The following is a 16,130-nucleotide window of genomic DNA, read 5'->3' on the forward strand; positions in this document are numbered from 1 at the left end:
GAGCCACAAACAACACTCGACTCAGCTCACAAGTTCATATCAGCTGTTAGCTCAGAAACAAGCACATCCATGAATTTGTGAGTCACTTTTTTATCCAGTTTGGGCCTTTTTGGTCTGTCCTCATTTAACAGGAAATCAGCAAACAAAAAGTCCCCTCCTCCATGCAAAGCTTCAAAGGCTGAGTTCTTACTTACCTGGAAGAGTTTATTTTTGCATACACCTCCCTGTAGAGAGATCCACTTAACTTTAAAAAGCTCATGTTGTTTCAGATAGTCCTTTGAAGCTTATAACGCTTCCCAGGGTTTTACATTAGTCAGATCTCTTCCTTAGAGGCCTTACATAAAATTCCACTATGATACATAAATATTTGCATTTTAACACGTGAACTAAAATACTTAAATTTAATTCAGTAAAATTTAACTTGATTTAGTTAAGTTTGTCCAGAATATTGCAGGAAATTGCCATCTCTGTCATAATTATATTATTATTTTTATTACAATTGCATCTAGGGACGCCGATTGAAACTGATGCCCCATTGTGCTGAGCACTATTCAAACACAGTGAGCCAATATGTTCTCCTTCCTGAGTTTCCCCCTTCCAAGCAGTGGCACCTTTCCTGTTCTGTGAGGTTCCCCTCCTTTTACCATTCCCAATCTGCAGGATCTCTGCTTCTCCTCCCATCTGGGAACTTCTTCTGAGGGAGCTTATGCCATAGGGCTGCCTGCCTGCCTGTCAACCTTTGATTTCACCAAGGAAAGCAGTGTAGAGCAGCCAGGGGGGAGGCACTCTTTGCGGGTTGTGAAAGGCTTTGGTTTGGGGACTCTTTGGAATGAAAGACATTATGAGTGTGAAATAGTCTGATAACATCTACCCACCTGTTTTCCTTTATTCCTAAGGACCAGAAAAAATATATAGTGTTGTCTTTAGTAGTAAGATTTCTGACTTATACAGTACAGGGATCAAGTATAAATGGAAATACACCGATATCCCAACACAGGTTGGATGCTAAGTTTTTACTTTGAAAAAGGCTTTACCTTAGACGGTTACAATAATGGCTGTAATCAGATGCATTTGACTCCCAACCTGGCATGAACTGCTTCCTAGGTACCCTTTAAACCTGGAATATGGGTTTGTCTGTTGTGAAGAGTCTGCCAGAGTTGCTATGGTTACCCCAGCAGGGGTGGGAAGTTGTGTGCACAGGCTGTACATAGCTCACACCGCTAGCACTGCATTTCACCAGAGCTCCCCAGATTGCCTGTGCAGCAAAACCAAAGAGGTTAGTCTACCCTTATTTGTTGTTAAAAGAGGGGAAATAGAAATGACTTTATGTTAGGAACAGAGAGATTCGTTGTTACTGGCTATTCTCTTTTAATTGCTCTGGCACAGCAGGAAAATAAAGGGTTAACAATAAAAAGGTTTCTAGTTATTAGCATAGAGGGCTTTTCCATGTCCGTCTGTGCTCGCCCTCCTCCTGCTTTGCAGCTCTCAGAACTAGAACTGGACAATGGGCAGCAGAATTTGCCAGGAGAAAGGTTAAGGAATCTTTTGGCATCAGGTTGGGGAATGGCTGATTCCTCCTAGCCCCTGTGGGAAGCTGCTAGTGCTAGCTCAGGACTCACTACAGAAATCTCTGCTACAGCAGCTACATACAAACTGAGCTGAGCTGTCGAGAGATCATTGGCCGCCAGCAAGAAGTTAGCACAAAAAGCAGCAGGATTTCCCTCTACTGTTAACCTCATCTCAGAAAACGAGCTCCCCAATGTAGATTCTGGAGGGAATAGTCACAGATTTCTATACAGGGTTAGAGGTTATACAGGTAAGAAGGGAGGGGAGAACAGAAAAGCACCTGGTTGCTGCTGAGGATTCAGTTGCTGCAGCCACCCAGTGGAGCAGCAGGGCACCTCTGAGTGCTGCCCTCTATTAATGACTAGCTGGCAGCCCAGAACCACCGCTCATTAGAGCAGAGCTGCAGGGATCAGAATGAAGGCACAACTACACCTTTACCCCGATATAACGTGACCCAATATAACATGAATTCGGATATAATGCAGTAAGGCAGTGCTCCGGGTGGGTGGGGATAGGGCTGCGCGCTCTGGTGGATCAAAGCAAGTTCGATAGAATGCAGTTTCACCTATAACGCAATAAGATTTTTTTACTCCCGAGGACAGCATTATATTGGGGTGAGATGTATTATCTCTCAGCATCCTAAACACTAAGGCCAGAATTCTCAGAAGAGCTCAGCACATGGGGCACATGCTGGGTGCCCAGCTTTGAAAATCTGGCCCTAAAATGTCACCTCCTTGCATATCCTAAACTTCCACTAACTTCAGATGGAGATTTCGGGCTGCAAAGGAATGTAAGACACGGCCCCTAGAGGATGGTGGAGAACTCCAAAGTGTGTAACAAAGAGACAACTATCACCCCAAGTACTAAGCAAGTAGGAAATCCAAACTTATCCCAGGCATCATACACGGCATCCAAACAACAAGAATTGTAACTTAACTATCCTGACTAATAATAAAACTTCATTAATTAAAACTTTATTTTTAAAAACAGATGAGAAACACTCAGAAACCAGGTGTTTCTGAACATTAGACCTAACTTGAGTCATCTTAATTAAAACAATTATAATAAATCTTTAAGATATGGTATGCTATTTTCTCAATGTTTACATTTAAATCTCAACACAAATTTTGTTGAAGGGTCTTCTCAGACTTTAAAGTAGTTCACAGTGTTAACCACATCTACCAATAAAATTTATTCTCACTTGTTTCAAATACTCTACTATGCACATGACAGTGAACAGAAAGATATACTTTATCTCTGTGTTAAAGGGTAGCTAAACAAAGATGTCAAGTACAGTGCACTTTAATTTATACTCCTTCTACAGTCTGGCATAGTTTCCAAACTGTTCTCTAGAACACGCAATTGTCAGGCTACAAAAGTTGTTTACAATGAAGTAGCTCAAGTCCTCCTCCTGATTTCAACCTTTGAAAGCAGGTTCAAAGAAAATCTAAGACCCCTATGGAGCCACATGAATTAAATAGCGTGTCATTAGAGACTTGAAAAAAAAGTGATATATGAACATAAGGTAACATCTGCAGCAAGCATACAAACCTGTGTAAGACATTCATTTTGATAATATACCATAAAGCAAATAATTTTAGTGGGAGCAACAGCCTCTAATGGTCACAAGTGAGAACTGCACCAAACAACATTTTTGTTCCATTCTAGATATTTGTGAGAGGGTGAAACCTATGTATATTATGGCTATTAGTTTTATATTTCCTAACCTTTTTGTTTAAACTTGCATCCTCAACACTGCATTTTTATAACACAATAGCCTATGGTAATACAACATTAAGATGCCAAATCTGGAGGAAATGCACAAGATAATTTTCTCATATACAGCTGTTAGGTCACCTGCATTGCACATGCTGTATTTTAAGAGAGACACTTAACAGACTAATTAGTAATATGTAAATTGTCAGTGAATTAAAGTTCACATGAAAATCTTATCTTTAACATTTCTGTTTTTTATTTAAAATTGTAACCTCAGAACTATATAAAAATAAGCAGTTATATTTAATATACTTGCGCTGTTTGCTCTGAGGAAAAGGAAAACAGTTGCTGAAATCCTAGAGTTTTATGTTCTTGGAGTTAGTGAGGGAGAGAGTCTTAACCGTGTTTCCTTTGTGTGCATGATTTTCCTTCTCTCCAATGAGTGGATATGTTTTGCCTCACAGAGCACTGTGGATGTGTTTAGCAGTTAAGAGTCTAATCTGGCAGTGCCTGAAGGAACAGTAACATGCACTTGGTTAATCTCTCTGTGCCTCAGTTCCTCATTTGCAAAGTAGGGACAACAATACTTCCTTATCTGACAGGGCATTGTGGGGATAAATTCCTTTGGTGTTGTGAGGTGCTTAGGTATTACAGTGAGCAATCAGCAGACAGCTGTAATTAACTTGCTGAACTACTCTTTCAGTGAAGTGAGCCCAGACACAGGTAATACAGAAGGAGTCTGTGGGTATGTCTACATCTACAATTTTGTAGCGCTGGTTGTTACAGCTGTATTAGTACAGCTGTATAGGGCCAGCGCTGCAGAGTGGCCACACTTACAGCAACCAGCGCTGCAAGTGGTGTTAGATGTGGCCACACTGCAGCGCTGTTGGGCGGCTTCAAGGGGGGTTCGGGGAACGCGAGAGCAAACCGCGGGAAAGGAGGTCTCCTTCCCCGGTTTTGCTCCAGTGTTCCCCGAACCCCCGAGCAAGCAGGTCTCCTTCCCCGCGGTTTGCTCTCGCGTTCCCCGAACCCCCGAGCAAGCAGATCTCCTTCCCCGCGGTTTGCTCTCGCGTTCCCCGAACCCCCCTGCAAACGGCGGGGAAGGAGACCTGCTTGCTCTGGGGTGCGGGGAAGGAGACCTGCTTCCCCGCGGTTTGCTCTCGTGTTCCCCGAACCCCCGAGCAAGCAGATCTCCTTCCCCGCGGTTTGCTCTCGCGTTCCCCGAACCCCCCTGCAAACCGCTGGGAAGGAGACCCGCTTGGGGGGGGGATTCGGAGAACACCGGAGCAAACCGCGGGGAAGGATACCTGCTTGATTACCAGAGGGGCTTCCTCAGGTATGCTGGGATACCTGCTTATTCCATGGAGGTCAAGAAAAGCGCTGGTAAGTGTCTACACTGGATTACCAGCGCTGGATCACCAGCGCTGGATCCTCTACACCTGAGACAAAACGGGAGTACGGCCAGCGCTGCAAACAGGGAGTTGCAGCGCTGGTGATGCCCTGCAGATGTGTACACCTCCTAAATTGCAGCGCTGTAACCCCCTCACCAGCGCTGCAACTTTGTGATGTAGACAAGCCCTGTGTTAGGGCTGGTCTACAGTAAAAAGTTAGGTCGACCCAGCTACATTGCTCACAGGTGGAATCCACTAACACCCCTCAGCAATGTAGTTAAGCTGACCTAACCCCCAGTGTAGACAATGCTAGGGCCAGAAGAATTCTTCCTTTGATCTAGCTACTGCCTCTTGGGAAGGCGGATTACCTACACAGATGCGAGAACCCTTCCCATCGGCGTAGGGAGCATCTAGAGGTGCCACTGTAGCATTTCAAGTGTAGACAAGTCCTACCTTAGACACTTTCCCCTCTTTTTCTCCATATGTTTTGGCATATAAATCAACAGACATTCTGCCAACCATTACCTCACTTTCTTCTCCCATGCACTAAGGGTATGTTTACACTACGGGATTATTCCGATTTTACATAAACCGGTTTTGTAAAACAGATTGTATAAAGTCGAGTGCATGCGGCCACACTAAGCACATTAATTCGGAGATGTGCATCCATGTACCGAGGCTAGCGTCGATTTCTGGAGCATTGCACTGTGGGTAGCTATCCCGTAGCTATCCCATAGTTCCCGCAGTCCCCCCCACCCATTGGAAGTCTGGGTTGAGATCCCAATGCATGATGGTGCAAAAACAGTGTCATGGGTGATTCTGGGTAAATGTCGTCACTCATTCCTTCCTCCGTTAAAGCAATGGCAGACAATCATTTCGCGCCCTTTTTCCCTGGAATGCCCTGGCAGACGCCATAGCATGGCAACCATGGAGCCCGTTTTGCCTTTTGTCACTGTCACTGTATGTGTACTGGATGCCGCTGACAGAGGCAGTACTGCAGTGCTACACAACAGCATTCATTTGCCTTTTCAAGGTAGCAGAGATGGTTACCAGTCGTTCTGTACCATCTGCTGTGCCATTGTAAAAAGGCGATGAGATGACGGTTATCAGTCGTTCTATACCATCTGCTGCTGTCATGGGTGCTCCTGGCTGGCCTTAGCTGAGGTCGGCCGGGGGTGCAAAGACAAAAATGGGAATGACTCCCTGAGTTAATCCCTCCTTTATGGTTTATCTAAAAATAGTCAGTCCTGCCTAGAATATAGGGCAAGTATACTAGAGAACCAGTGTATCAGAGAACCAGAGAGCACAGCCGCTCCGTGTCAGATCCCGCAGAAATGATGAGCTGCATGCCATTCACAGGGGGTGCCCCTGCAACAACCCCACCCGTTGATTCCCTTCTCCCCCAACATTTCTGGGCTACCGTGGCAGTGTTCCCCATTTGTGTGATGAAGTTATAAAGAATGCAGGAATAAGAAACACTGACTTGTTAGGGAGATAAAATGAGGAGGAGGCTGCCTCCAGCTGCTATGATAGTCCAGGCAGGACATTAACGGTGGGAGGGAGAGGAGCCCAGCATCCCGCTGCTATGATAGTCCTGGCAGTACAGAATCTTTTCTTTAGACATGAAAGGGGATGGGGGCTGATGGAACTCAGCCCCCAGTTGCTATGATGAGGACGTTTACCAGCCGTTCTGTATCATCTGCCGGGAATGACCTTGAGTCATTCCTATTTTTACCCAGGTGTCCCCGGCCAACCTCACCTGAGGCCAGCCAGGAGCACTCACGGGCTGATGACGAGGACGGCTATCAGTCCTTTTGCACGGTACTGCCTGCCACCAGGGAGGGGAGGGGAGAGGATGCTGCTATTCATTGCCGCAGTCCCGCGTCTACCAGCAGCATGCAGTAGACATAGGATGACATATAAAAAAGTCAAGAAATGATTTTTTCCCTTTTCTTTCATGGGGTTGGGGGTAAATTGACGACATATACCCTGAAACGCCCCGGACAATGTGTTTGACCCTACAGGCACTGGGAGCTCAGCCAAGAATGCAAATGCTTTTTGGAGACTGCGGAGACTGTGGGATAGCTGGAGTCCTCAGTCCCCCCTCCCTCCCTCCCTCCATGAGCGTCCATTTGATTCTTTGGCTTTCCGATACGCTTGTCATACAGCACTGTGCTGTGGCCTCTGTATCACAGCCTGGAGATTTTTTCAAATGCTTTCTCATTTCGTCTTCTGTAACAGAGCTGTGATAGAACAGATTTGTCTCCCCATACAGCGATCAGATCCAGTATCTCCCGTACAGCCCATGCTGGAGCTGTTTTTGGATTTGGGACTGCATCGCCACCCGTGCTGATCAGAGCTCCACGCTGGGCAAACAGGAAATGAAATTCAAAAGTTTGCAGGGCTTTTCCTGTTTACCTGGCCAGTGCATCCGAGTTCGGATTGCTGACAAGAGCAGTCACAATGGTGCACTGTGGGATACCACCCGGAGGCCAATACCGTCGATTTGTGGCGACACTAACCCTAATCCGATATAGTAATATCTATTTCAGCGCTACTCCTCTCGTCGGGGAAGAGTACAGAAACCGGTTTAAAGAGCCCTTTATATCGATATAAAGGGCCTCGTTCTGTGGACGGGTGCAGCGTTAAGTCAGTTTAACCCTGCTAAAATTGGTTTAAACGCGTAGTGTAGACCAGGCCTAAGCCTCAGCACAGCTCACAGGTAAAGCTCCTTTGCATGCCTCACACACATAGGGTTTGCTGCTGCACAGCACTGTTATGCTGGCTTCCACAGGTTTCTGTCATGATGCCTATTATTCCATTTAGCTCCTATATTCGATGCAGAAACAGGGCAATATTCTGGGCCTGATTCATCTTGTGATAACTTTAAATATTCACAATACAGTAAAGGAAAACTGAGCAAGCCTATAAACACACGTCTCAGGGTTTTGATGAAATCACAACCCAATTTAGCTTCTTTTACATGGTTACCATGATGTCATCAGAACCCAATTATGTCTGTGCATAACAACATAGACCATAGTTACCTGTGTAGTAAGTATGGTTAAAGAGACACTGTTAAGGCTGAGTGTGGACTGGGTACTGAAATATACAGGAATCCTGCTCTCTGAAGTGTCTAAGAGAGGGATATCTTTGTATATTTCACTACTCTGCCTATTCACACGGATAGAATAGAAGGGCTGAGGTAGGGATTTGTTATTATTATTTATTTGTATTATAGTAGCACCTAGAGGCCTTGACCAGGTTAGGGCTCCATTGTGCTAGGCACTGTACAAATGAATAGTAAATTATAGTTACTGTCCCAAAGAACCTACAGCTTGGAAACAAGATGTAAAAGGTGGGTGGGACAAGCAAGCAGGTGGAGGAAGACAAGGCAACAATAATAGGGTGTATGATAGACGTGGGTGCACAATTCAGAGGTATTAAGCCAATACCAGTGGCATCAATCACAGTAATCAAAATTTTCCCACTTGCTTAGTCACTGTCAAAAGGCTGATTTTGTGCAGTCTTCACAGAAGTGGTGGCTTTTAAGTAGGGATTTGAAGATGATAGTGCAATAACTGAACATTTTTACAAGGAGATCTTCTCAGTATGTAAGGGGCAGCATGGGAGGAAATACACAGATACTTGTTCGTGAAGTGAACAAATGAGCATTTGAGACTGGCTTTGTTGGAGCAAAGGTGGGGGCAATGTCATGTTAAGATAATACGATGGATCACGAAGGAACAGCTAAATTGTGAAGGGTTTTGGCAGTTAAGACAAGAAGATGGTGCTTGATGAGGTGAAGTGGGGGGACTTACATTAGGAAATGTGTAGATAATAGATTTTATTATGCAATGTAGAAAATCTGCTTTTATCCTTCTATTTCCTTGCTCCAAAGTGTTTGTGTTTAGTCCAGTCCAGCATCTCTATCTTCTTTCCATAGACTTTCTATCAACATTCATTGTTATTGGTTTAACATTTTATGAACTTTCACTTACTTTCCAATAATGAAGCTCACAGTCAGGATAGGCTTGCTAGACTCCAATTATTACAACACTGGCAACAGAACCATTTGTTTTACCTTACAATAAATCCAACTGCTCAGAGACCTCCAAAGACAAGGAAAAACAATTAAATATATCACCACAAATAGCAAAGTCTGCTGTCTTTTTGTGAGGAACAATCGGCATCAAACACAAAGGTGCTTTTAAAAATTCAGTCCCTCAAAATGGCTTTTGAATCAGCCAAGTCCATTGTTTTTTTCTTAGCCAATTAGTGAAAGAGAAATATAAACAGCTAACTCAACTTTATTTTTTAAAAAACATAAGTTCTAGCTTTCCCCTCTTCACTCAGAAATAGCCTAAACACCTCTCTCTTTCCTTCCACCATGGGATCCTCACTTTTACTCTTAATTGAGTATCTTTTACAGTGGTGCTGGAACTAGGGGTACTGCTGCACCCTGTCTTGAAGTAGTGATAACAAACAACAAATACATGGTTTCCAATATCAGCATCCCCACTATAAAAATTGTTCCAGCAGCCTTGATCTTCGGTATTTTCCCATCAGACCTCTATTTCTCCCTTCACCTGTTGCCTCATGGCTTATGGATGTCTGCAGGGGCAGATAGCCAGACCTCCTGCTTTACTGAGAGCAGTGATTGGAAAGTGCCGGAGGGGAGAACTTAAAAAACCCCACCCAAACTATTATTTAATCTAAACTGATTGGGGCAGAAGAGGAAACTCAGGGGGCAAAAACCATGAACATTTTGTTCAAAGCACAATTGTCTTTTAGTTTTGCAGCCTTTCATGTTATATACTTTTATCTGATATCATCTTTAAGTATTTCTCAGCATTTCTGGTTTTGAATAAGCAGGACTGTATTAAACAATGAACAGTTGGGCAGGATAGCAGTCGGCTCAAATTGGCTGACTGGTTGACCTGTCCATCATTCCATACTGATGATTCATGAACCGACTGTCTATGAATCAATGCAGTATCCCCTTTTCCAATCTGATTCTTTAATTCTAAGAATCATCTAAACAAACAGTTTCTGTCCAGCTTTCCTGATCATCAAACTGAACTGTTTATAGCTCATCAGAGTTATTGTTTTCCAAATAAACTGGTGTGCACTTTCACTTTTGGGTAAATTCTCCTTAACTTACTCTTAATACAAGCTGAGAGTCTCACATAGTCATGTGATTCTAGCAGATGTGGCTTGAAGAAAAAAACATTGAGATGCTCATGATATACTCATGACAGCTGGCAAAACTACCTTTGATTCCTATAACAAATGTCTTCACACTTATTTTTGTCTTTTAGATTATTGAAAATTATTGACTTGTATTTTATGTCCCAAAATAAGACATTTTCTATATCTTCTGTATTTATAAATAAAGAATAATTGCACCAGCTATTAACTTAGTACATATTTTGATTTATAAGTATCTATCTCAGTGCCATCCACCCTTCTCAGCATGCAGCACAAACAATTTTTTAAAAGGTCAAGGGACCACAATCAATACTCTACTCAGCTCAGGCAAAGGGATTGGAAACCACCTGCAAATCCCCTGCTGGATTGATGGCAGCTGCTCAGAGCATTCCACATTCATTAGAACTTTTGCTGGGGCTGCAGGGGAGGAGATGGAGGCAATCAGGGAGGGAGTATCCTTTCTTCCTCCCAGAAGTGATGAGGCTGATTCAAACACTTTAGATTATATAATTGCAGATTTCTGTGTGATTATTCAGTGAATTTCTGTGTCCTGCACAAGAGGCAAATCACAGAAGAAGACCTCCTTTGTGCCCTCTTATCCCAATTCTGGATTGCTGGGATCAGGGGACAGTATGGCCCTTGTGTAAATAGGAGCAGTCTTAGGGGTTGCTCTAACTTATGTCAATTCTGCTTTCATAGTGCAAAATGTTGCCTCATTCCCCCTCCAATCCCTACTCTCTGAGCTGCAAGAAAGCTGTGCAGGGACACAGGCTGCTCCTGCCAAAAGAACTCTCACCAAGGCTGCTGTAGCTCATTTATGTCCCCTGCATGCTATTAGAGCATCTTAAAGGGACTGGAATGGGAGCCATGACCTGTCCCACAAACTTCTAGCAAAAAATTTTACTTGAGTTTCTACCACTTTCAACAAGTAGTGTTCCTATGCCATTATATCTATTTTTAACAGCACAGACACAGTAAATTAGTTGTATCAGATCCTCAGGTAGAGTAAAATGTCACAGCGCCATTGACTTCAACTGAGCTATGTTGATTCACACAATTTGAAGATATAGACCGTTGTCTGTTCAGCTATCTTTTAGTATTTTACATGCTATATTTAAATAATTGCCCCCCACAATAAAGCAATGATTGCAGTGGTTCCTTAGAAAATTTGGTTGATAGGATTTCTACCTCATTTCTTCAGTTTTTTTGTCATTTAGAAGAATCCCTTGTTTGGATTAAATGTGGTGAATGAGACTGACATTTGCAATACTTGCTGAAGACTTCCTGCATGCAGAAGGAGAATGTTGCACATTGAAAATGTGTCCTATTTCAACCTATATTATTAGTGGTCTCTAATACTCTATACTATAATCTCCTTTATTTTCAGTTGCTACTATTTTATGCTTAGGTATTTTTTAAGTTTCTTATTTCTATTTGTTTTGTCTTTAGTTTAGTTTACCTTTTTAAAAGCCAGATGTTAAAGTCATGCTACTGAAATATTTGCACCATAAAAGGCAGCGTATAGATGGAATGTTCTTCCTGTACCCACCTTGGTAATGTCTCTCTAGTTGCATTTCTGACAACTTTGTGTTTTCATTTCCAGCTAAGAACAATATGCCCATTGTAAAATATCCTAGGACCGTAGAGCCTCTCTGGAATGAATGGGACAGGAAGGCACAGAAGTGTGGATTAAGACATACAATTTATGCTGTCAATAGGGATCACTATACTGGCGAATGGTTGGACAATTTGAAGCATGGTAAGAATATTGCTTACTAGAAGGTGCGTTATACATTTATATGTTCTAAGGGGCAGAGACTTGTGATTAGTTTTATCTGTTTCTAGAGCACAATCTCTGTATATAAGGTGATATATATATATAATAAACTTAATGCAGATTTCTAAAATTTTGCTCAAACACATTTTCATGTTAAATAAAAATATGAATGTTCTGGTTTGAATAACTGCATGTCAAATAAATGTTGCCATGAACATTCATAGCTAAACATTACTTTGAAAATACAGACTATTGCTTTAGTCAGTTATATGCACCTGAAACGACCTTGTATGTATAATAAGAGTACAAGATGAGATGTGGGATAACATTTTTACTGGCATAAATTTCAGTACATCGTGTATTCTGTATATACCACCTAGATTACAGGAGAAGTAGTTAAAAATATTTGAGAACATTTTCAGAAACATTATTGATACTGGATGTAATTTTAAAAAATTCTTAAGTCACTTAGGAACCAGAGTCCCATTCACAGTCAATGGCACTTATGCTCCCAAGTCATTTAGGTGCTTCTGAAATGTCCACCGTGTGTGCGTGTCTACTACTTTACATTCTCTTTCCTTACTTATCATAGAAAACAAAATGAAAATATCCACTATTTTTATTGATATTATTTTTAAAAGCACGTATATGTAGCTAGAAGTTGCTGTTGAGAACAAAATATTAAAAAATCATCTTTAATGTGGATGATCTAGTTTTCTTAAATGCCTTTTAGTTGTGGTGAATGGTTGAGGAGTAGTCATTAGTTTAAGGTGAAATTAAGATCAAAAGGACAAATCACTAATTTAAGAATAGAAATTTTTATAAGAAGAATACAATTAGTAAAAAATAGATTAAACCCCACAAACATTCAAAGTTAAGCATTAAAAGTATTTGAATTCACTGGTAAGGTCCCCTTACTTACCAACGGATTTTGAGGCCAGTATTACTTTGTCTGGTGATTTTGGTGGTGCAGTGGCAAAATAGAGTTTATAATGAAAGCTCATGTACAGTCTTAAATATACAGTGACGCTTTGCACAAAAAATACAAAACAATCCAGAGATTTTGGACACAGGAATAAATGAGGTCCTAACAACGTAATTCATTGATTTAATACCAGATCAAGCTCGTGCCCCTGAGAAGGGACAGAGCAAGCTCCTTTGTGTTTGTTGGACCCATGCTGGCAGGGAGATCAGGCAGTGCAGAAACACAGGCTGTCAACCCTCACCTCCAGTGGTTCCCCCAGGTGAGGGAGAATTGTTTACTAGTCACAAGCTCATCCTCATCATTCTCACCCCTGGCAGACTGTGGTGCTCAGGACCTGAACTTGTATCCCTTAAGGCATGTGATACTTTCATACCGCTGCACTGACCATGGCTGGGGTTTGAAGCTTAAGCAGATAGAGGAATAAATTATAAATGTGTATTAGTAGCGAGTCATATGCTTCATAGCTTGTGTATGGCAAGCCCATTGCACACACCAGAGGCTCTTTGCATTCCTCCATTCCATCTACAAGCTCACTGTGTGCCACCCTCCCATTCCCCTCATTGTCAAGGGACTCCCTTCAGTCACCCTTCTGCCAGTTCTGTGTGCCTCATCCACCACACATCCCATGCCAAAGTCTCCCATTCTCCACTCCCTGCCAGCAGTTCTGTGAGCACCCCCATTCCTACTTCCCCTTAAGTCCTCCATGGCTCTGCATGTCCCTCATTATTTCCTCCTTTGAGGGGGTACTACATTCTCCTCTTTATGGCAGGGGCTCTGTGAGCACCCCTGATCGTTATTCACCTATTTAAAATGTCTCAGTCATGAAGAAACAACAACATGTAATCACACTCAAAGCAAATCTTTGGGAAGAAAAGATGGATTGAAAAGTCTGCATCCAAACTATTGGGTGACTGGTTAAGGGTAGAGCTGCAGAAATTAGGGTTAGTTTGTGAACAGTTTGCAAATAGAAAACAATGGTTAAATGCATCCTATAATTTATATTCACCCAGTTCTCCTGTTCTTCATGCTTCTTTTGGAGGCAGCACCTTCATGGGGCAGGTTTTACATTTTGCAGTGATGGGACTAGAAAAGTTTTTAATTTTTACTGATGTTGCTTGTACCAAGCCAAGTCAGTATAAATATACAAGATAAACTCAAAGGTGGGAAGAACCTCAAAGTATCAGAGCATAGAGAAACATTCTAAAATGGAGGCACTTATCCAAACCTATGGAGACTCCCACCAGGCCCCACAACCCTTCCACTCCCCTGCCCTAAGCAGGCCTTTACTTCTCATCATCTACTTGGGCAAGCCTAGAGTGCTGCAAATCCTCTCTGGTGTTATTGACATTTGGACTCTCTGGAGCATGTCCCCTTTCTGAGCCCCCCTTTTCCAGGCACTCCCTGTCTCTTCTCTCCCAGTGTGGCATCCCCAGACTCTTAATTGACCAGTCTTTGGTTTCCTTCATGGTTCCCCATCACCTGTGCTCTCCCATGCTGCTAGTTGCTTCCTGGTTTAATAATTCCAGCAGGGAGAGCAGTGAAGAATAAAACAACAAGAAGAGAAGGGCAGACCCAGCCTCCCAGCCTCACTGTAATGGCCAGAGGTGAGAACTACAGCAAAATTAAAAATTATTGTTCAGTCTGAGCTACTTGGGGACAGATGGAGCAAAATCTGGGAGTATCACCCCCAAAACAAGACTGTTGGCAAGTATGAAAATGTAGATGTTAATGACATACAAAGGATCGGAGCAAAGAAGTAGTAGTATTCCCAGTTTACAGATGGTAAACTGAGACATAGGGAGATTAAGTGACTCACCCAAAGTCACATAGGAAGTGCTTTCTCATATTCTAGATTGATCAAACTATAAAATCTTGTGTTCCTGACTGACCACTTAAATTAAAAGCTGTGAGCAGAGAGAAACATGATATTCTGTCTCTCCTGTTTATATAGTTAATGACTCCTATTTGGCCTTGTAAAGGTGCCCAGATACTTTATAAATGCTTATAATAACAACCATATACTAGTTGATGTCTTACTGTAGCCTCTGTACTTTGTTACAACAGGTAAAGGTACACAGACTTGGAAAAGTACAGGCGCAATATATAATGGTGACTGGAAGTTTGGAAAACGGGATGGATATGGAACATACAGCATTCCTGACCCTGTAACTAAAGAATACAAGAAAGTGTATTCAGGCTGGTGGAAAAATGACAAAAAATGTGTAAGCAATTTTTGTTTCAAGTCTTTTACTCGAAATTCCCTCTCAAGATTTTAGCAAGCGGCAGAAGACGATCTCATGTTTTGAAATTAGTCCAAAATCATTCTGGAGATTTGGAAACAGAACAAAACAAACAAAAAAGCTTAAAATGTTGATTTTAAAATTACATCTGTAATCTGAGGCTAAAATGCATGTGAGACCTATGAAACCATAGTGAAGTTGTTATTATTTAGAGCTTTCTTGGCCTGCCAAGGTGGATGGCTGAAAATATGGCCTTCCCTCTCCCCTTAGCTCTCAATCTTCTTGCAATTCTGTGTATGCTTTTGGTTTCCAAAACAAAATGCTTCAGTGCTTTGTTTATTTTTTCTATTAGATACCATATACGATTTAAAAAGCTTGCAGTGGACATATAATATTATGTGATTGCTGGGAGAAGGAATGAGATTAAGCTCTCCTCCTCCTTTTGTTTACATTTTTAATTTAATTTTGTTCTGTTGAAAAATTGACAGCCCTGGAGACTAAAATCCTTTCTCCATAGAAAAGGCTCACCAGGGACAATAGCAGTTACCTGTTTGCCTACAGTGGCCTTTCAATATGTCACTGCCCTATAGACAATTCAGTTTTCAAGGTCATTGGAACCTTGGTCTCTATTGAAATTGCCAGCAAGAAGGAGTAGTTGTAGTGGTGATCTTTTAAATATGGGCACCTGTCCATTGACAGCTGGAGCGAAATAATATATAACCAAATAGCTGTCATATCATGACTACTAACCTGGGTCACATTCAAAACTAGAAGCAGAGAGACAAAAAGGTCTGTATCCCTCAACACATCCATTTAGTTTCTACTATATTTGAATTGGGCAGAGGAAACTTGTTAAAAAAGCATGTATTGAAAGTGTTGCAAGAAGGCGCAGCTTCTTAAAATAGCTCCTTTAAGGGTCGATAGAGTATATTAGAACTATAACGCGGGTCCTTTTGGAAACCAAGAGACTACTAAAAAAGGTCAGTGTTTCCAAGAGGGTCACTCTTCCTAATAGAAAAAACACCTTTGTAATAATGATTGCAGCCTTCTTACATGCAGAATCTTTTTGAGAAATATTTCCTGGTCTGCTAGTGAAAACCTCCTGTTATTCTTTGTGTCTGATCTTAAAATAAATTAACTGTCTTATATATCTAAATGGCAGGCACTTCAATGGCTCTAGACTCTTGAGGGAGGCCTCATTTCTCTTTCTTTGAAAATATATTTTGAGTGGTTCACCTTCAGTG

General features: G+C 42.0%; 1 protein-coding gene across 2 annotated transcripts in view; it reads left to right on the plus strand.

Annotated features, from left to right (window-relative positions):
• Window positions 1-1,190: 1,190 nt before the first annotated feature.
• The window catches only part of MORN3 (MORN repeat containing 3), a 41,287-nt gene continuing 26,347 nt past the window's right edge, over window positions 1,191-16,130 (plus strand). For both annotated transcript variants that reach the window (XM_030582503.1, XM_030582504.1), the window contains exons 1-3: window positions 1,191-1,276; window positions 11,488-11,643; window positions 14,711-14,868. In XM_030582503.1, the coding sequence (XP_030438363.1) occupies window positions 11,499-11,643; window positions 14,711-14,868 (303 nt within the window). In that variant the 5' untranslated portion in view covers window positions 1,191-1,276; window positions 11,488-11,498. The remainder of the gene's footprint in view (window positions 1,277-11,487; window positions 11,644-14,710; window positions 14,869-16,130) is intronic.

Source organism: Gopherus evgoodei, chromosome 13, assembly GCF_007399415.2.
Source record: "Gopherus evgoodei ecotype Sinaloan lineage chromosome 13, rGopEvg1_v1.p, whole genome shotgun sequence".
NCBI lineage: Eukaryota > Metazoa > Chordata > Testudines > Testudinidae > Gopherus > Gopherus evgoodei.